The 22,466-nt window shown below is 38.6% G+C and overlaps 1 protein-coding gene across 4 annotated transcripts in view; it reads left to right on the top strand.

The window, feature by feature from the left end:
- The window catches only part of rad18 (RAD18 E3 ubiquitin protein ligase), a 67,734-nt gene extending 64,143 nt beyond the window's left edge, over positions 1-3,591 (top strand). For all 4 annotated transcript variants that reach the window (XR_001858508.2, XM_017712650.2, XM_017712647.2 and 1 more), the window contains one exon: positions 3,355-3,591. Coding sequence is in view for 2 of the 4 variants with exons in the window: in XM_017712650.2 (XP_017568139.1) it covers positions 3,355-3,382 (28 nt within the window). In the remaining 2 variants the exon portion in view is untranslated. The remainder of the gene's footprint in view (positions 1-3,354) is intronic.
- The last annotated feature ends 18,875 nt before the right edge of the window (positions 3,592-22,466 follow it).

The following is a 22,466-nucleotide window of genomic DNA, read 5'->3' as shown; positions in this document are numbered from 1 at the left end:
GTTGCGCGGGGAAAAAAGTAAGCCTATTGCTGATATAAAGAATCGATTGATTTTTCTCTCTGGGAGGTTTTCAAGCATTTAGTAATAATAACAATTGTTTTAAAGACTCAAAGATGCTCAGAATGTCATGTAGAACGCCAGAAAACGGAGACATAATCAGGTACAAGAGAGTACAATAGAAAAATAGAAGGTGTATTAAAACATGCTTTTTAAAAGAGCACATTGGCATATCAAATTGAATCTGTTAATTATCTAGTGCATTAGTTAAAAAATCATGTTTCATGAGAAGGCCGCAGATTTTTGGTAACATAAGCACTCCAGGAGACTGTTTACTTATTCAGTGACTCATCAAACATTCTCCATCATTTTTGCATCATTTCGTTTGAGTCCTTGTCTGGAAAAGGCTTCGATTAGAAAGCCCAAGGACAAGCACTGTTTATGCATGTACATTTTGATGTTTTGTGCCTCTAACTCTGCCATCTCACTTGACAGAAGTCCTTGGCCCATGATGACTTCTGCTCAGGCTATGAAGCCACCTCAAAGCTTCTCCATTTTAGCCAGGATGGATTGATTTGTTCCACTTGTTAGGACCTGAGCTGGAAAATATTAGGATCACTGGACTTGGCTAAACCGTTGCAAATGCCCCGCAAATAATGCTGAACGAATTATCCAGACCTGCAAAGGAGTGTTATTGTTATGGTATTTCAAATGGTCACATTGTCCCCCCTCGCCACTTTGCGACTGAGATTAATAGTCTCTGTGTCCAGTTTCCCCCTGAGGAATGGCTTTCAGGCGTCTCCAGCTGCTTGAGTGTAATGAAAACCTATGGCTGAGCCTCTATGCTTCCCAACACTAAAGCCCTTGTAATGAAATGTGCGTCATCAATCCGTGAGTGCAGCAGGTGATTGTGCAAAGGAGGATGTCACCTTCACACTCGTTTTCAGGGGGTTTGCGCATGCATCACTGGTCAACTTGTTGACCGTACGCAGCAAGCGAGCCTTACCTCACTGTGTGACCAGCATCTATTTTCAACTCTGTTCAGGTTCTAACTGTGCTTCTTTTGTCTACGATCCAGGGTTGTCCTTTTTCACTGCGTGGTTTTAGCACAAAGGCACCTTTTCTCCTCTTAAATTTTTATGCTTTAGCGTAACTGTTGTGAATTTCTTTATTGAAAGAGTTTCATACATGTTGTAATAGGACATCATGGACACTTCATTCAATGCTATTACTCTATTTAAAAAAACTGAATAACAATTTTCATCACATATATTTATAAAATAGAATAAAATTTTAAATATATATTTTAAGTAAGAAACAAAGCCTTTTTAAATATGTTAAAAAAATTTACCAGGAAAAAAGTTACAGGAGCTGTCAAATATCAAATATCAATATCTGATAGTATAAGGCTGTGAAATACAGTTATAAAGTCACATTACACCTAAAATAGTGTGATTATTTTCTTCCTTTTTTTATAATATTGTTAGTTTTGTGTTGTCATGTTTATGTATCAAAATGAGATGTCAGTATTTGTAATTGCATTTGTTTTGCAGTTTTACATTTGTATTGTTTTAAAATGGCTTTAACCACTTGATGTTGGTGTCTCCCCACTTATCAGACCAATTTTGGATCCCTGTGAACACACCGGTTCAAATGACATGTTTTGTTGATTGTTTTTAAGAGAAAATAACACATCCTCTGCAGAGAAGTGTTGCTGCACCATTCATTCATTCATTCATGAGGGTATTTATTTCCTTTTCCCATCCAGTAGTTTGAAAAATGTCTTTGTTCTTCTGTTTTAGAGTCCACTTGGAAAGTATTTTGAAATGTTTGTAAGGCTGTGTATGGTTTGTGTTACTAATGGGTAGATTAATAAATTGCTTTTCTAGTTGTTTGTGACAGCCCATATTAGTTTAATGAATGTTTGCCTCTTTTCTGCTTTTATCTCTGCAAGTGTCTTTGCTGACAGAAGGAGAAGTATTTATAAAACAGCTGTCCCGTGAAGGATCTGCTGTCATTTTAGGTGTCCTCCTCCTTTTGCACTGTGCAAAACTCTTTATTTCCATATGAGACGTAATATTTTATTTTAAAAAAATAAAATATAAAGGACAGGCAATACCGATGAATCAGCTCCAAGTTAGACAACGTATTCGTTCTGAGATGTCAGAGATCTGATGAAATTAGATGTCAACAAAAGTCATCATCATCAGAATTGAGAACACAGTGAAGAACCAATGTTGGTTTGAATAGACAAACAGAAATGTTAGAGGCACAAGAAGCTCGCTTTAAACTATCCAGTGTGACATCTGGGGCAGAATCATGAAACAAAGCCTCAGCAACATAATCATAAATAATGAAAACGTAACCACAAGTCCGAGTGGCGAATACGAAATGTATTAATACACTCATATTTGTCGCAATGGCTAACGAGTCATTCTTTACAGAATAAAGGAGAAAACAACTGTGCAGTTGTGTAATGATGTCCTATATATTACCTTCCTATGGGTGCAATTTCTTCTTAGCTTGTCTCCTGTGATACTTCCTTTTTAACCATGCCCCTTTGAGTTGTCTTGCTGGAAACAGAAAGCAGGAAATGATGTTGGCAGGTTATTGACCCAGAAGCAGCTTAGCATGGGTGTTAATTAATTTGAAAAGTTTTCCTAAGGAAAGCCATGTGATTTGTCTCCCTATTCTAGCAACTCAGAGAAGCAGTTGAATAGAGAGGAGGCTGAAGGGCAAGAGGAGATGAATGAGCTGTTATTGATTTTCTAGAAGAATGTAGAACTTCTTTTCTGCCTTGAGCATGGTTCTATATATATATAATACAATGCATGTTCTTACCAAGGGAACGGTGGCTTAGAACTGGATCTAAAGTCAGGTCTACAGAACATGGAAAAAGCTTGAAAATCTCTGATCTCTGAGGGCCTTTCTGAGTGTGTTTTGGGCAGCGTCAATTCACCCCAGACATTGGTCTCTCTGGAAACCCTGCTATTTAGTCTGGTACTGCCATTTAATTATCATTAGGCTAAGTACTCTTGTTTTCCCCTTGTGTAGAAACCAGCCGTTTGCACTAATGCTGGAAAGATTGAAAGGCCTTCGGTGGAAAAGCGAAAACAATTAGGGAATACTGGTGTAATGAAATCGCCCCAACCACAGGATAACTTTTTCGTTTATGGCAATTATACATCAAGCAGCTGGTGGACGTGTGATTGAGCCCATTTGTTCAGACCAGGTGTTTGGTATTTTTCAGCACTTTGCATAATGCTTGTTTCTCTTTGGTTATCTTTCCTTCTGCTCAATTGACCTGAGCATTACTGTTAGAGCTGACAGGTAATTTCTCTGATTTTCTTTCCACAGAGCCCTGGAGAACGGTCTAAGAGGCTAACGCACAGCCACAGGCTCCAGGGAGTAATAGACACTGTACCTGCAGGTGAAATGCACTCACTCAAAGCTGAGCTTGGTGGAAAGAACCAGTGTGACTCCTGGACTCAATGTAAAATGAATGATGAAGCTTTTATACCTTTGTGTAATGTCTGTATTCATTATGAGTTTTGTACATAGTGTATTTTTAAATAAAACTGTTCAGATAAACTACTTCTGCTGTGTGCCAGTAAATAGTATGCTATTAAGATAATAATAACTTTTTGGTAGTGTTTTGGTTGTTTTTTTTTTGCCTGATTGTATTAACTATTCTTGTAGTATAACACTAAGGATGAGATTCTGAAATGAGACACATGGACACATTTGCTGATTACCCATATTGATGTTAGTATAGTAAATAATTGTAAGATATACAATTGGCACAGAATTTACCTAAATTATCATTTCAGAGAAATATTTTTTTCTGTAGGGTTACAAATTCAAATTTTATTAAAATGAATAAAATGCAGACATTTTAGTGCAGTAGGCAAAAGTCATTTCTTAATTATTGAGTTCAGGTGTTTGTCACATTCTTTGCTAACAGGTACATAAAATCAAATCTTTACTGACGAACTCTGAAAGGACAGTGGGTCGTACTGAAGAGCTCAGTGACCTTAAAGTAGCACTTCTTTCAATTTTAACAAAAAAACAAAATGTATGCAAGTAGTTTTACTCACTCAGTACAAAACACCACTTTAAAATATAGTTTCCGTGCACTGCTGCAAGTCACTCTGTAAAGCCTGAAATAATATAATAATTATATTATAAAAATAATAGTCAAGAGATCCAGAGACCTTTTTTGGGCGATGCCATACGTCGTCTTTTATTAATGCACTCGCAGTCATCAGATTCATCATTGGGGTCCAAAGCATAATCCATGGTACAAAATGTGTAGTTGTTGCAGACAATTACACATTTTCACCTGAGAGGTCTCCCCAAGTCTCACATAGTGAAGCTTTAAACATAGCACAGTCAAAAGATGCCACCTTTAGCACTAGTACATTTGTGAAACATCTGCTTTGCTATATCTGCTCCAGGCAACTATAAGTGTTATTATTGTGAAATGGAACAGCAACAGCTCATCTACAAAAGGGTATATCAGGCAAAAGTATAGAGCTGAAGCATGTAAAAATCAGTTCTCCTGTTGCATCACTCTCTACAGAGTCTCAGCCTACCTCTGGAAGCTACATCAACAGCAGAACTGTACATTGGGAGCTTTATGAAATGGGTCCCCCTTTGCTTGAGCAGCTGTACACAAGCCTAAGGTCACTATGCGCAATGCTAAATATTAAAAACCATCCTGCCGCTGGACTGATGCCAGGAGATCGCTACATATCGGAATGGAATACTGTGCCAACAAGTTTGGTGGAGGAGGGAAAATGATCTGGGGCTGTTTTTCAGGGTTTGGCCCAGTCCCAAGGGTAATGTTAATGCAGCATACAAACAATTATAGACAATTACTTCCTTTCAACTTTGTGGCAATAGTTTGGCCCTGTGTGCAAAGCAAGGCACATAAAGACATGGTTTAGTGAGTTTGATTTGGAGGAGCACAAATAGTCTGCACAGAGCTCTGACCGCAGCCTGACTGAAAACCTTTGAGATGAATTGGACCATTGATTGGACATCAATGCCTGGCCTCTCAAGTACTATTTTGACTGAATGGGCATAAATTTATACAGACATGCTGCAAAATCTTGTGAAAGCCTTCCCAGAAGAGCAGAGGCTCCATATTAACACCTATTCCTTTTGGAATGGGATGTCCAACAAGCTCATATAGGTATTTTATCAGTTTGAAATATATGTCGAATTGGATGTTCAGATGCCCATTTATCCCAGGTTTAAAGCAACTGTCTGTAAGTACTGATGTGATGCTAAATGACAACATGTACCCCTGTAAAACAGAGTTTTTTCCTTTAGGCCATAATTAGCTTTTTTATTCCTCTCTTCCATATATGTAGCTTAGCTTTTCTTTCTGGAAACTAGCAAGAAACACTGAAAAGAGGTTTGCAGTTCCTTTTTTGGATCATGTAGCATGATGGCTTGCCTAAATGCAAATCTAATCAGGTAATTAAATACCGGATTAGGGCATTGTAACCTGTTATCTGAATCTAATCATATTGTCTTTATACAAAAGTATGACTATTTGTGTTTCAACATCGGAAAGATGTTTCAGTGATTCACACAGCATGCGTGCCCATACTGTATGGCATATTCCTAATTGAAGCTTAGCGTGCAAAGCCTACTCAATGTGTGCTCAATTAGAAGACCATAGGCCGTTTCCACTTGATGCACTTGTGTTCCACTTCTACAAAAAGGATTAGCAGTCCTTTTATTGGCTCTAAAGAATGGGTTAATGATTTACATGCTTACTTGTGAAAGAGAAAAGAAGAACAGAGGTAACAGGTCTTTAGTGGGGCTTCAGGCTTGCTTGTAGTTAAGCCACCCAAGGATTCAAAAGTTTGTGTTTGAAAGGAAGATATGGGGATTCTTAGAGAAAGCATGTTTTCTTGCTTGAATCATTCCATCTGTACAGCGCGTCTGTGTTACAGAATCATATTTTAGTTAGCGTTTCACATCTGTGAAGAGTTAAAGAAAATTCTTGGCTTTGGACATGCATTTAGGTAAACATCCAAAGACGACAGACTGGACGGGAGAATCTAATATTGAAATGTAGGTGTTTGATTTGTTGAACATAGTGCTACGGTACCTACTCTAGGCCCCTCATTGCTTGGGTTACAGGTTGACTTGTGGTTCTAATTCCAAGGTCCTTATTAATGCCATATGATAGGCCTTGAGGTACAAATAGAGAAAAGCAGAAATGGGTCCATAGCTACTTTATTTGACCTGGCTTTCCTTTTACAATTTAAATAAGTGTACATGTCCTCCAGCTGTGCTGTTACCACTCAGCCAACTTTGTAGATGTTTTACATGTTTGACTGTTTATCATTGAAGGTTGCAAATGCTTTTCAGGCTCTTAAGTGGTAAGTATGCATTTGATGTAAGTAGTTGTTGGTCTGATATTTTTTCAGGCATATATATACTCATGGAATGCTCTACTAAGAACGCCTGTAAATCTGCTCATTCATGCAATTATTTAATGAGCCAATCATGTGGCAACAGTCCAGTGCATAAAATCATGCTGATCCGATGTACACATCAACCATCAGAATGGGGCGGGGTGAGATCTCTGTGATTTTGACCGTGCATAATTGTTGGTGCCGGACAGGCTGGGTTGATTATTTCTGTAACTGCTCATCTTTTGGGATTTTCACACACAAGAGTCTCTAGATTTTAATCAGAATGATGCAATAAAGGTAAAACATTCAGCGTGTGTCAGTTCTGCTGAAGGAAAGGTCTTGTTGATGAGAAACTAGCCAGACTGATTCGAGCTGACAGAAATACTACGGTTACTCAGATAACTGCTCTGTACATTTGTGGTGAGCTGAAAAGCAGTCTAACCTTGAGGAAGATGGGCTGCAACAGCAGGAGTCCACATTGAGTTCCACTTCTGTCAGCTAAGAAAAGAAAGCTGTGGCAGTAGACACAGGCTCACCAAAACTGGACAGTTGGAAGACTGGAAAAAACTTAGTTTGGTCTGATGAATCTCAGTTTCTGCTGAGGCACGTAGATGGTAGCGTCAGCATTCGGCACAAAAAGATTGAATGGACTCAGCCTGTTTGTGTCAATAGTCCAGGCTGGTGGAGGTGGTGTAATGGGGTGTAATTCTTTTCCTTTTTAATACCAATCAACTATCACTTTAATGCATTAGCCTATGTGTGGGTATTGTTGGTGATCATGTGCATCTCTTTCTGGCCAAAATTTTTCCATCTTCTAATGTCTGCTTCTATCATGCATCATATCACAGAGCAAAAGTCGTCTCAAACTGGTTTCATGAACATGACAACGAGAACGCCTTTGGAGGATGTACAGTAGTAAAATGGGAGAAATGCAGAATGAAAGCACACCTGAAAAATCGGCAGGAATTGCATGATGCAGTCATGCCAACATGTTCCACAATGTCAAAGGAGTGTTTGCAGCAACTTGTAGATTCCATGCCATGAAGAATTGAGGCCGTTTTGAAAGTGAAGGGAGTTCCTACCCAGTGTTAGTATAGTGTTACTAATAAAGTGCTCAGTGAGTGTAAATGCACTTGTTGGAGGGCTGTACTGGCTTTTCGTGTTTGGAAATGTATACGTTATGCTTGGAAAAGCCTGGAACATCAGTGCTATGTGGATGTACAACCCCAGTAACATGAAACATCGTTCTACAACATGGCAGCGAGAGTATGGCTTCTTCCATATGACAATTACCTCTTGTCTTGTATCTATCCCTACACTGGAAGTCTTATTGTTTAGACTGTTCTTAATGACCTTCTCAGTTGCCTTCCTAAGAACCATCTCTTAGGGCAAATGGTGGCTGTATGTCTTTTTTTTTTACCTTGTTTAGAAACTTCAGCCTGGCGAGCCTGAGAGCTGTTGAATATGCCTGTCATTTGCTATCGGCGTACGTGGTTCTTGCTGTAGACAGCCTTCAGATTGACTCTGTGTTTGTTTGAAAGTATACAGCCTGGATATTTTAATCTTTTCAAGGTTTAAGGAAGACAGCCCAGAGAGGAGAAAGGCAAAAGGGAAGAGAAGCAGGATAGAAACAGTAATTTAATACAGCTGAGCAGGAGTTTGGACAGTGTCACTAAGCTAAAAAGACAGCCAGTAGAGGTCACACTGTGGTCCAGCTCACCTCTGGAGTCAAAGACGCAGAAGTATTGATTAGTGGCATTGTGGAATTTTTTTGGCCTTTTTTTTTTTTTTTTTTTTTTTTTTTATTTTACAACTTTTCACACTCCTTGTACTTTCTCCTACACTTCTCAACTCAGAAACCAGCAGTTCATAGTCATCACTGTTCTGCACTTTTATGCTATTATTTATAATGTTTTCCCTCAAAACAAATGTGGCAAAAAAACACACAGTGTTTAAGGTTGGACAGGCTTTAGAGAATCTTGACAGAATTCCCATTGAATCTAACGAATTTATGTTGGACTTTGGAAGGAGCTGGTGCTTTATTTATAAATTGTATTTTAATTTCCTAGTAAATGAGTTCTTATTAAAAGCTCTTAGAATTTGCATATGAGAGATTTAGAAAAACAAGTGTATAGTTCAATATATGAACACACCTTTGAAATCATTTATAAATCACAAACCGTGGTAGAAATGAGTGCATGTGAATGAGCTTTCCTGGTGAAGGGGCATGCAGGGGAAATCTGCCCATCAGCTACCTGCTGCTGTCTCACTTTGGTTAATTTTCTGTGAGGAAATATAATGTTCTGACTTTATTTTAAATGAGTAACTTAAAACTATTCAACAAGAATTGTTTACTACAGTTCATTACATCAACTTACATCTTTCAGTAATAAGTAATTACTGTACATATATTGCCAAAAGTATTCAGTCGTCTCCCTTCAACTCTTCTGGGAAGGCTTTCCACAAGGGCTAGGAGTGTGTTCATAGGAATTTTTGACCATTCCTCCAGAAGTGCATTTGTGAGGTCAGACACTGATGTTGGATGAGAAGGCCTGGCTCTCGGTCTCTGCTCTAATTCATCTCAAAGGTGTTAGGTGTTCTATGGGTTGAGGTCAGGACTCAAGCCAGTCGAGTTCTTCCACACCAAACTTGCTCATCCATGTCTTTATTGACCTTGCTTTGTGCACTGGTGCGCAGTCATGTTGGAACAGTAAGGGGCTGTCCCCAACTGTTCCCACAAAGTTGGGAGCATGAATTTGTCCAAAATCTCTTGGACTGCTGAAGCATTAAGAGTTCCTTTTACTGGAACTAAGGTGCCGAGCCAAGGTGCCGAGGTGCCGAGCCAAGTCCTGAAAAACAACCCCACACCATAATCCCCCTCCACTAAACTTTACACTTGGCACAATGCAGTCAGACAAGTACCGTTTTCCTGGCAATTGCCAAACCCGGACTTGTCCGTCGGACTGCCAGATGGAGAAGTGTGATTCATCACTCCAGAGAACACGTCTCTACTGCTCTAGAGTCCGGTGGCAGTGCTTTACACCACTGCATTCAACGCTATACATTGCACTTGGTGATGTAAGGCTTGGATGCAGCTGCTCGGCCTAGAGACCCATTCCATGAAGCTCTCTACGCACTGTTCTTTCTCATTTCTTATTCTTTCAAAAATGTTTGTAGAAGCAGTTTGCATGCCTAGGTGCTTGGTTTTATACACCTGTGGCCATGGAAGTGATTGAAACACCTGAATTCAATGATTTGGATGGGTGAGTGAATACTTTTGGCAATGTGTATGTCTGTGCTGTAGTAAATATGTTTGCTGCAGGGATCGACTTCTGAACTGGACTAGTGCCCAGGGGCCTCTGACTACCAGGGTGCTTGGTGACCTCAGGTTGGGGACTGGGGACTGGGGACAGGCTACTGCAGATGGAAGAATTAGATGAGCGAATATTCCTTGAATATGTGAGGATTAACTAATTTTTTTTCTTCTTCAACTGAACACATGCATAGTTTTGATGAAGTAGGTTAGATTTTTCTGAGGTAAGTTTCCTAAAATGGGTTAGCCAGGCCATGCTCATGCTTCTATAGTGACGGATAACAAAAGCAATCAAAGTGACACCAAAGCAAAGGCAATGCACACAAACCGTGGTTTGACTTTGATTGCTTTTGCCACCTGATGCATGTACAAATAGTAGTATAAAAGACTACATCGATTATCATTGTGTTGTTTGAATGCTTTGCTCTGCATTGGCTGCAATCAGAATGATGTTGTGGGAAGATAAATCTGCAGATTTCCTACAAGGGTACATGTTTGGTGACTTGCTGTAAATGTGGCTGTCCTCTTCATTGTCCTGATAAATATGTATTTCCTTAGCTTTTTTGTTTGAATACCACAGAGGCCTCCCACCCCTTGGTCCCTTTTGGTACTTTTCAGTCTATTTATTTAGAAAAAAATAGCCAATTACAGCACATATCATTTAAAAGGCATATCATGTTCCCTTTACTCTGAACAAGATACAACCAGTTATCCTTGATTAAAATAATGAATTTGGCTTAATACTGTTTGAAAACCACCCAGTGACCACTGGGATAGCCTTCAACCCCCATGACCCAGAAGGATTAGGATGTTGCAGATTTGTACACACACAGCTGTTCTGAATGCAAACACTGCCAAACACTGTGTGACCGTGAATAATCTTGAATATTCAAACTCTTTCTCCTGCCCTGCTGCTCCTTTTTCTGGACTTTTCTTTCCTTTCAGACACGTTGGTCTCCTCTTTCTCAAATTCTCTTTTTGCTTGATATCTCACTGACTGCCTCCGCTCTGCCACCTCTCTCTCTCTCTCTCTCTCTCTCTCTCTCTCTCTCTCTCTCTCTCTCTCTCTCTCTCTCTCTCTCTCTCTCTCTCTCTCTCTCTCTCTCTCTCTCTCTCTCTCTCTCTCTCTCTCTCTCTCTGGATACGGCCTGTTCTCGTCATCCGCAGCAGTAAGGGCAGGACAGAGCTGCGCGCTCTCTGAGCCGCGGGTTTGGAAGCTACTGAGGCACACAAGCTTATCACTAGAGCCAAAAAATGGATGTGGACCCGTAAAGACAGAGACACATGCATTAGCTTGTCATGGCAACAGAGCACACTTTTTCAGTCTCTTTCTTTGCTTGTGCAGTAGCCTATGCCTTCCCTATCTTACCCACACTGAAAGACATCCAGCAGCTCGTCACTGCGGCAGGCCTTACGCAAATATCCGCTTTTAACATTCACAGAGGCTGGATTATGGATTTGTTTAAAATCCGTTCCATTGTTAGTTCATTTTATGTGCTTTGTGTATGCATTGGTAATTAGCCATAATGCAAATGTGACTTCTTTGCAATAGACAGTATTAGGAAGGGATGGTACAGTAAACAAAAAATGGCCAGTAAATCCCACACCGGTGTAGCGGCTCAGTTGTATTAGGTGTATGAAAAGCTTCATTCGTGACAATGATGCTGTAGCTTGCTGGCAAAAATAAAAACAATGAACAAAAGCAAACTCACTCATAAATAACACAAATGTCATAAGAGTTCAATTATTATTTTTTATCTGTCATGCAGATGCTATCATTGCTATGTTTACAACCTACAAGAACAGACAAATATGTATCTCTTTGTTTTTATTATTAATTACTAATTGAAGAGTTTCATTCCGCACTGCTGTATATCATTTGTAATTTTTTTGGACGAAAAAAAATATATATCACTGTCCACTCTATTAGACACTCCTACCTTGTCCAAGTTCACCTTGTAGATGTAAAGTCAGAGACGACAGCTCATCTGCTGCTGCACAGTTAGTGTTGGTCATCCTCTAGTCCTTCATCAGTGGTCATAGGATACTGCCCACAGAACGCTGTTGGCTGGATATTTTTGTTTGGTGGACTATTCTCAGTCCAGCAGTGACACCGAGCTGTTTAAAAACTCCAGTAGCTTTGCTCTGTCTGATCAACTCATACCAGTGCCACACACACTAACACACCAACACCACATTAATGTTACTGCAGTGCTGAGAATTTACGAAATTACACTATTGTTTAAATGTTTGGAGTATTATCACCATTAATGTTACCATATTAATCCATCCACCCATCCATCCATTTTCTAAGCCGCTTCTCTGTCAGGGTCGCGGGGGGGTGCTGGAGCCTATCCCAGCAGTCTTTGGGCGGAAGGCAGGATACGCCCTGGACAGGTTGCCAGTCCATCGCAGACCATATTAATCATTTTTGTTATTTTATATATAATATATATTCACCAAAAGGTATTTTTTGTGGGCGGCACGGTGGCGTGGTGGGTAGCGCTGTCGCCTCACAGCGAGGAGGTCCTGGGTTCGATTCCCCGGCCGGGGATGGCCAGGGTCCTCTCTGTGTGGAGTTTGCATGTTCTCCCTGTGTCTGCGTGGGTTTCCTCCGGGTTCTCCGGTTTCCTCCCACAGTCCAAAGACATGCAGTCAGGCCAATTGGACATGCTAAATTACCCCTGGGTGTGAGTGAGTGTCTGTGTCTGTCTGTCTGCCCTGCGATGGACTGGCGACCTGTCCAGGGTGTATCCTGCCTTCCGCCCGAAGACTGCTGGGATAGGCTCCAGCATCTCCCCGTGACCCTGACGGAGAAGCGGCTTAGAAAATGGATGGATGGATGGAGGTATTTTTTGTTCAATATTCTAAGAATTCTGTTTGCAAGAAGAAAATGCATTTATTTGCAATTTTTTGTGAAGTTATCTGCTTTGAAATTTGTTCCCTTATGAAATATGATGATGGATATTAATTGTATTATATACTCTGTTGTACAGTAGGGATGTAACATTCTTTTCAGCTTCCTAATGTCCTATTGGTTACTTGAGATCTGTGAAAGTCATTCCATCATTCCATACACTCACAACCAAATTGGATATAAATGATTGAAAACCTTTCAGTGCTGGTAATCTCAAGACAATGAATTCTCAAAATTCCTCACAATTTAACCTACAAGCTAAAGCAGCAAATTTTAAATGTCATGAAGACCAAAGTGTTAAGACACATCAGTTTAGCCCCGCCCACACACACTGACATTATAAACAGTCTGTGATTGGACTGCTTTTGTGAATGAGGCATAATATTGGACCACCATTCAGAACAAAGTACTTTTACATACAGTTGTATGCAAAAGATTAAGTGCCTCAGTCAAATTTGGCTGATGTTCTAAGTGAAAACAAGTTGCACATCATCTGCAGAGAACACACTTCTGCACATTCTGATGCACAATTATGGTTTATTTTCCATTGTGGGAAACAATAAAACAAAATTTGACCTGTGCAAAAGTTTGGGCACAAGTTTAAAGTTTTTTTTTTCCCCCAAATATATTAATCTTAGCAAATAAACAGAAATTGTGCACTTAGATGTGCAGGAAAATGTCATATTTAAGCACAGTATCTGTGGACTTTCACTTAGAAAATCGTGATTTGACCAGGAGTGTTTAAACGTTTGCAAGCAACAGTTAATTAGGCACAGTAACAGAAGAAGCATGTCAGATATCCCCTCTTCAATAGCTACGTGGTGAAGATTGAAGGTGAATTGCTATGAATTTGTTATTCTTTTTAAATGCCTTGCTTTGGTTTCACTTTTTCACTTAATCGTCTAACAGAAATATCTTGCTTTATTTTTATTGCATATGCTATAGAAGACATAATGACAGCTAGTATCAGTTCATAACATTTATCATAACGCTGTCATGTCACTGTTGTTCCACTGATGTGATGTTATAACATTTGTTATGATATAAGCTCTTATATAAGTAACTGGATTTGGAACGTGTGGAGAGAAGAGTTGTGTATGATTTCATGCCCCTCCAGCTTTGTTCAGGATACTCTAAAGTGTGTATATCTTCCCATGACTACACGCACACAGACACACACCCTGATCCTCTTGGTGCCTGTAGACTGCATAAACACTCACACTCATTTCCCTCCAACACATAAACATGCTTCATTTGGACACTGCTTTGCTAAGAATTGTCTGAGACTTTCCAAAGCAAACTTGCGCAGTGACCCCAACAACTTGGTCATGACCTTCTGCTTTAGCGCCACTCTGACAACTGTGTGTACATGAAAGTGTTCTCCTTATGTCTGGACGAGGATATTTTGACAGAAAACACAGTGTGGGAGAATGAAAGGGGAAACAGGAACAGACATGTGAAATAATAAATACAAGGTCAGTAATTAGTCACCATCCCGTTTTGACAGCTAGAAAAAAAAATAGTGGTTGTTCCTCCACTTATAGCATATGTATGTAGAGGTGAGAAGAGTATCCTAAACCTGAGCTCAAGTAACTCAAAAATAACTTAATCAAAAAATGATGTGAGTACCAGCAGAAAAATACCAAAATACAGAACTGTAGTGCAACTTCTTAGTACATCCAACATCTACCAGTACACTCTCAGAAAAAAGGTAGTAACGTATCACTGGGGTGGTACCCCCAGGGGTACATCTCAGGACCTTTAGTCAGGGAACATAACTGTACCACAATCATATTTTCTAAGTTATATTGACTCCACACACCCAGTCTCATCTCCAGGCTTTTATTTTATTGTTCTGTTTTAAAACATTAGGATTTGAAAAGGTACAAATGCGTACTTTTCACCTGGAAAAACTTTCAGGTTCACAATTGAACCTTAAAGTCACTGTTGTACTTTCAAGGGAACATTTACATTGTTTGTACCTTGGTGACTAAAATAATGTACCTGCACTGTACCTTTATTTCTAACAGTGTGTAGGTACTAACATTGTAGTGGTCAAGAAGGCATTACTTAAAAAAGGGAAAAGATAAAATAGAGGAAAATTTGCTTATTAATTGTTGAGTGGTGTTGGTATTATTGAATGTAGTTGGGATTACGTGGGTTGCAAGAAGCAGAAAATGCAACCAACTTCTGAGACTGAACTTTGGAGGTGTGAAAGCTATAATAGAAGCAAAGGATGGAAAATCTGTAAACAGATAAAAAGGCATTAAATTTAGTTTTTGAGGCTTCTGTGTAACTTTCTGTTAAATATGTTTTCTGAGTTTTTCCAGTACTGTACATGAAAAGAACCCACATTGAAAAGGCAATATGCTTATACATCACTGCTGTCAGAACAAAACCTTGTATCTCCATTTTTATGTTTTTTTGGTTTTTGGCATAATTTGAAAATGCCTGTTGCCCTTTACATTGTATGTAAATTTCATGTTGAATGGACCAAAATAATTGGCCCAAAATGATGTGGAAAAATATCTGGTTCCATTTACTTACATTAAAAAAGTTTTTCCTTCTCCTGTGAAGTAAACATTTTGAAAATATGAGGCTGTGTTCTGATAGTAGCAATATTTTTGTGTTGACTAAATAATTGTAATAAATAATTGAGATTTCACTATTGAGCAAAATAACCATGATTATTATCAGCCGTTATTGTGCAGCCCCACTGTGGGGTTCTGTAAAAGAGAAACATTGGGAAAAGTGGGTTGAATGAGTTGCATTGCTTTATGAATAACAAGAGCCAATCAAATGTAATCAAATCTTCAAATCAATCAAATCTTGAATAATTACCACAAGGGTGTTTATCATTAAGCATTTGTTTTATTGGTCTGGCATCATTGTTTGAGGAATGATTATAATCTTAGTTCCTGGTACATTTACCAAAAAGCTACAAAGACTTGCAGTTCTCCAGTGCTGCAAAAGAGCCTTCCAACCTTTCAACCTTTATTGTGCTCTTTCAAAGCATCACAGTTTGCCCTGCTGCTTTGATCAGAAAATAATACACATGTTCTGGAGGGCATTTCCTGCTCACTGGTAATACTGGTTTTACAAAACATTAAATATGATGATGTTGATGGTAATTATAGGATATGCTTCATTGTCAGTGATTGTGCTAATAGTCGGAGCTGTGAGGTTCATTTGTAATGAGTGTCGCTATGACACTGGGTCTAATTCTGCTGCTCTGTTGTGCTTGTGAGTCATGTGTGGTCTGCTAGGACATGATGGGGAAAGGTCAGAGTCATTAGAGTAGGGCTGACCGTAGTGTGACTTTGTGTCTGTGTGTGTGAGGCAGAGAAGGAGCAAGAGAGAGCAGGAGTGTGCATTCATGGTGCATAACTATAGATTTTCTGTAGCTGGTGCATTTCTGTATGTGTATCAAGTGCGTGATGCTCTTTGCTGATGTAGTTCTTTTCTGAAAGCTACTGCTTTGCACAAGGTTGCATTTTATTCTATCATGTCTTTGAAGCAAAACTAAACTGAAAATTTAACTTGGCCTTTTGTTTAAAGGTCACAAAAACATGTTTTAGTCTACTAGAACAACTCTGGGTGATTACATCTATAACTTCACCACTAATTGTGGTATTGCTATTGGAAAGACTACTCTATTGATTTCTGTTTTAGAAAAGTCATTTCATTTCAGATGTTTTCTCACAGCTTCAGTGCACAGTGGGTTGGGGGATGTCTGATTCGGTTGAGCCCAGGCCTGTGCCCAGTGACGGAGCCCCCAAAGATGGTAAAACCAGCTTTATTTACTTCATTTATTTTATGCAAATAATAGCAACAGAGCAGTATTCCCATCTGTAAACATAACTGGACTTTTAAATGTTGGCTGATCCTACATTAATGCCACATTTATTGTACCTAATATAAATGAGTCTGTTCAGAGCTGCACTTGTTCAACTTGTTCCGTGCTGCAGGCAGATAATCCTGCCTGTACGGTAAGGCCACCTTTATGGGATGGTGTACATTTTAGGACATTCTCACATCAGAGTCAGATTTCAGACCCAAAAAACAACTTCAGTCTCATGAAAAAACCACAAGTAAGAACCTGTCTCCGCTCTCGTTTATCAGGTGAAAGAGCCTCAGGTGAAATTGCTTTCAGAGAAAAAGGCAAAGTGGTAAGCTTTGTCCTCAGATAGTAAAGTCTATGAGACATCCACAGTTCCATTTTGTCTTACTAGATTAATTACAGCTTTCTGGTCAATTTAAAGATGAAGATATACTACAATCACAACTTTTACTGAACTTTATGTTCTTTTATTTGGGAAAGACTCAACCCATATTTTGTCACTATGTTTTACATGATGAAACAGCAAAAAAAAAAAAAAAAAAGTAGAAGAAAAACAATAAAAAGTTTTAGCATTTGCCAGTTATTTTCCACTTGGCGACCTGAAAAGGTTACTAATACAGGCCTAGTTAAGGCAAACATTCATCTTATTCACCTTTTTTGAATGCTCAATCATAATTTTGAATGTTCAATTATATGGGTAACATTTTACATTTGTAGGACACTGTTGAAGCTACATGACACATACATATGCTTGTCATGACAACTAACAAATCTACATGAATAAAGCTTATTCCAACTCCTGTCATAAAGGCTGCTTTTGTTAACTGATGGCAAGTTGACATAGGTGTTAGCTCAACATGACAAAAGTTTACAAAAGTAGCTTTTATGACAGGTGATGCACGTCAAATCTTGATAAATCTTTGTGCAGATTTTGTCAGTTGCCATAACATGGTTATGTAGGTGTCATGAAGCTTTATGAACACTGCCCTACACTAAAGTGCTACCATGATATGAGGGTTATGTAGAATGACCGAAAATAGGCATCAACAATCATTACTGCATGATTTCTTTTTCTTTTGCTCTGTATCTTTGAAGGCTTTGTGCCCATAAAGAAAGTGCTGATGGTTTTGACAGAATTTCAGACAACCTAAACTCCCTCAGTATGCAGTTGTTTTTGGCAAAATACTAAGCTGTCCAAACATCCCCAAATGATTTGTACATATTTGGAGCTGTGATATACAATTTGACAGCATTTTGGCTCCACATAAGAGCAACTAGCAAGAATTAGCAAGAAGAAGATTTAGCAAGAAAAGTTTTGTCAGAAGTCACTTGTTGGCTCACAAAAAGGCAGAACTGTAAAACTGAAAATGAAAGGTGAAGTGGTGCTGAGAAGTAAAACTTATTAGATAAAATCAGTCTTTTGGCTGTGTTCAGTTTGGTACCATGCTGTCAAAGGGGCACTGCGTAGGAACACTGCATAATGGCTGCCATTGTTATTGTGGTTTTTTTTTTTTTTAGGTATGACTATATATGAACTACAGTAGTGTTCAAAATAATAGCAATGTGTTCAAAAACATGTATGTCGAGTTACACACAAAATCTTTATAATAGTTTTTATTTCCATGCATTGGGAACATTGCACATTGTTTTCTAAATCAAATTATGAAGAGAAAAGTATTTAATTTTAACTACTTTACAGAAAAAAAAAAAAATATTGGGCTATTCAAAAATTTTTTTTAGGATTTACTATTCCTGTGAATCACTAACTTAATATTTAGTTGTACAACCACAGTTTTTTAGAACTGCTTCACATCTATGTTGCATAGACTCAACCAACTTCTGGCACCTGTCAACTGGTATTGCAGCGCAGGATGCATTGACTACATCCCACAATTTATTTGCATTTTTTGGTTTTGCCTCAAAAACGGCATTTTTTATGTCACCCCACAAGTGTTCTATCGGATTAAGGTCCAGGGATTGGGCTGGCCACTTCATAACCTCAATTTTGTTGGACTGGAACCAAGATTTTGCTCATTTAATGGTGTGTTTAGGGTCATTGTCTTGTTGAAACACCCATTTCAAGGGCATTTCCTCTTCAGTGCAAGGCAACATGACCTCTTCAAGTATTTTGACATATGCAAACTGGTCCATGATCCCTGGTATGTGGTAAATAGTAAGAGAAACATGCCCATATCATGATGCTTGCACCACCATGCTTCACTATCTTCAGAGTGTACTGTGACTTGAATTCAGAGATTGGGGGTCGTCTGATGAACTGTCTGCAGCCCTTGGACCCAAAAAGAACAATTTTACTTTCATCAGTCCACAAAATGTTTCTCCATTTCTCTTTAGGCCAGTTGATGTGTTCTTTGGCAAATTGTATATGCTTCAGTACATGTCTTTTTTTCAACAGTGGGACTTTGCGGGGACTTCTTGCTAATAGATTAGCTTCACACAAGCATCTTCTAACTGTCACAGTACTCACAGGTAACTTGAGACTGTCTTTGATCATTGGCTGAGCCTTTGCCATTCTGGCTATTCTTCGATCTATTCGAATGGTAGTCTTCTGTTTTCTTCCATGTCTCTCTGGTTTAGCTTTCCATTTTAACACATTGGAGATCATTTTAGCTGAACAGCCTATCATTGTCTTTATATCAACCCTCTTCAATCAACTTTTTAATCTAAGTACGCTGTTCTTCTGAACAATGTCTCAAACGACCCATATTTCTCAGGCTTTCAAGGAGAAATGCATGTGCAACATGTGCTGGCTTCACCATTAAATAAGGGCCACCTGATTCACATCTGTTTCTCCACAGAGTGATTGACCTCACTAATTGAACTCCACACTACTATTATTTTGAACACACCCCTTTCACTTAATTTTTCAAATACACAAACTCAAGAGCATGCATATCACGAATGCTGAGTCTGTTGTTTTTCTAAGAATCTACTGCACCAGCTGGTAAATTGTTTGTCATGTGGTAATATAATTTATACCAAAAACTGATTAATCTGGTTAGTCACATTGGACTACTATTATTTTGAACACAACTGTATATTTTTATAACATAAGCAGAAACGTCATAGTTTGTAGCATGTTTTAATGAATCTGACAAAGATAAACCTTCTTCTTCTTCTTCTTCTTCTTCTTCTTCTTCTTCTTCTTCTTCTTCTTCTTCTTCTTCTTCTTCTTCTTCTTCTTATTATTATTATTATTATTATTATTATTATTATTATTATTATTATTATTATTATTATTATTATTAATTCTGTTATGTTTTCCACCTTGACATTTGATCATCAGGCATTCTGGTTGTTTTTTAGTGTAACTTTTTTCTCAAAGTTTGTTAGCTTTCTCGATCCATCTACAGCAGTGGTCACTAACCCTCCTCCTGGAGACCTATCTTCCTGCAGGTTCCACCTCCAACCAACATCTAACACTATCCTCATTCAGTTAATCAAGGCAATAATTAAGTGGTTCATGTGGGGCTGATTAAGGTTGGAGCTGATGTCTGTAGGAAAGTAGATCTCCAAGAACATGGTTTGTGATTACTGATCTACCATTTAGGGATCAAAGGTACACAACGCTCTACTGTCGAACCATTCGGTATGCCCCCTCTGGATCAGTAACCATGGTATTATGATACGTCTGCCATTTTTCACTATAATTTCCATAAAAATAATTCCTGTAATTGCTAAGTACACAGCAGACTTGCACATTGTACATTTAGATCCACAGAACATCTCTGGAGCTTATCAGAATTTCCCTGGAGAGTCTCATGGCTCTGTATGCAAACATGAGCTGGAGAAAAGAGGATAACTAAAAACAAACATTCTCTCAGCTCTAAAGTGACAATGGTGAGCACTAGTGAGACAGACAAGTTAAGGTCACCTCACACCGTCACGTCACACAGCCTCCCAAAATTTTAAATCTTTGATTTTAATAAAGCTCTGCAGGCCAGCACTGACACTCTTGAGTCAACATGCAGCAGTGCTAGCAACTTCAGCAGCCAATCTTCTAAGTAAACAGACAAGTGCTAATGATAGGTTACCTCAGCTAAAGTAGTAGTACTAGCTTAACCTTTTTTCAGCCTGCTGTGTGAAGAAGTAGTAAGCGGTTGCCAGGCATGATTCTGAATGTTTAATTTCATTCAATTTATATGAGTACAGTGTAAAAATGAACTTGATTGTAGCTTTTACTGACTCTCTCTGTTTTATAGTGCCTTTATAATGTTCCCTCCCGCTACACATTTCAGTAACAAAGTAATTTCCACTCTTTGAAACATTATGAAAATGAAAACAAATGCCCAACTTTTCTAGCTGACTTTAATTATCCATGTCTTTAATGAGTTTTTCTCCTATTACGTTAGCTACAGTACAGACAGAACACAAGTCAGTCATGCTGCCATTTTTCTCAGTGGAAAGTTATTTTTTCTATAGGCAAAATAGAATTCATTGTTTAAAGGGTGATGTGTTATTTTTATTTTATATTGTTATTTTTTTCTTAAATATAAAGATTCCAAAACCTTGGCCCAAAAAACATCATAAATAGCAAACCCTGGGCCCACGGTACTGTTCCATCCCTACTCCAGCTAGTTATCATTCATTCCTTCTTTTTTTTTATACAGTTTTCTAATTATTGGAAACTTATGAAGTTGTAGCATGCTAACATCATATTAGAATCATGTTATATGTGTGTGAAAAAATCTGTGATCTGAAAAGTGTATTTAAGACAATGGCAAGGAAACTTATCTTATTTCTGTTCTAATTTCTCTCTTACTGAGAGACAGTGCTCTGCATCCTAATCTTGTCCTAATTATCAATCCTGTCAATATATAGTGGCATAGTGGTAATGAACTAAATTGGCTCATAGAGGAGCAGAGCTAAAGGTTAATTATTTGATAAAAGACAAATATCATGAAGGCCTCTTCAAGCTAAGCTAATCAGAAATATTCTCACCCTTCTTAGTCGTTTCTGTCTAATCATCTGTGATTTGAGGCAAAGTGGGAGTGGTGCCCAGGGTTCTAATGATTGCTGTAATATTCCTTTGCAGTGCTTGAAAACACAATTGGTAGAAAGGAACTTTACAGGAAAAGGCAAAAACTTAGTTTTTTCAATGTAAGGATGTTACAGACAAGTATGGAGCATTTCTATTGGTCTATTCATCATGAAACGCTCAAACAAAGTAAATGGCAGCTGCTGCTTTTGTGTGATGTAGGGAGTAAAGTAGTTTAATGTGACAGTCGTGATGTTCTAAAACATTTAATGAAAGTTATAGCTGTAATTTCATATCAAACAGTGAAAAGAGGGTAGAAATTCAGTGGAGATTAATTTTATGGCCTGAGGTCACTCAGTTTATACTTTGCTGGAAACCACTTCTCATTCGCTGATATTATGCAAAGATACTGGGTCAGAACTATTCCATCCTCCACTTGCAGTCTATAAAAGTGAATGTCTATTCCAAGAGGGACTCTCTGGTGATGTTGTCTCATTATTGGCTGTGTTGAGTGATAAATTGTCTCGTTTGGTCCCATCCATTTTATGACAAACTCCAGTGGTGTTTTAGATACAGCTTTTTCTCTTCAATAGGAGATGAAACTGCAAGGAGAAGTCATGTCGGCTGTCTGATTGCCTAGCGTTTATTCTTGATGTGTGGCAATGAGGTTTGGTCCAGTGACCCACAGGTTATCTAACCTAGGTGATAAACATGGACACAAGTGATGAAAGTCAAAAATGAAAACAGCACATTCTGAAAAACGGCCTAACCTCAACAGAAACCATGTAATGATTACATAGAGGGAAGTAACACCAGTCCTCAATATTTAAATGCATCTTTAGGCAGTTCAGAAGAGATCTGATGAAAAGGAACACTAGATCTGTATCATGGAGAGATAAGTAAACACGTTCTCGCAGAAACAAAGAGGAGCCTGGAAACACTGCGAAATGAGAATAAGGCCCCCA

Source organism: Pygocentrus nattereri, chromosome 26, assembly GCF_015220715.1.
Source record: "Pygocentrus nattereri isolate fPygNat1 chromosome 26, fPygNat1.pri, whole genome shotgun sequence".
Lineage (NCBI taxonomy): Eukaryota > Metazoa > Chordata > Actinopteri > Characiformes > Serrasalmidae > Pygocentrus > Pygocentrus nattereri.
The sequence above is the reverse complement of the archived record's forward strand: the minus strand, read 5'-3'. Positions and strand labels throughout refer to the sequence as shown.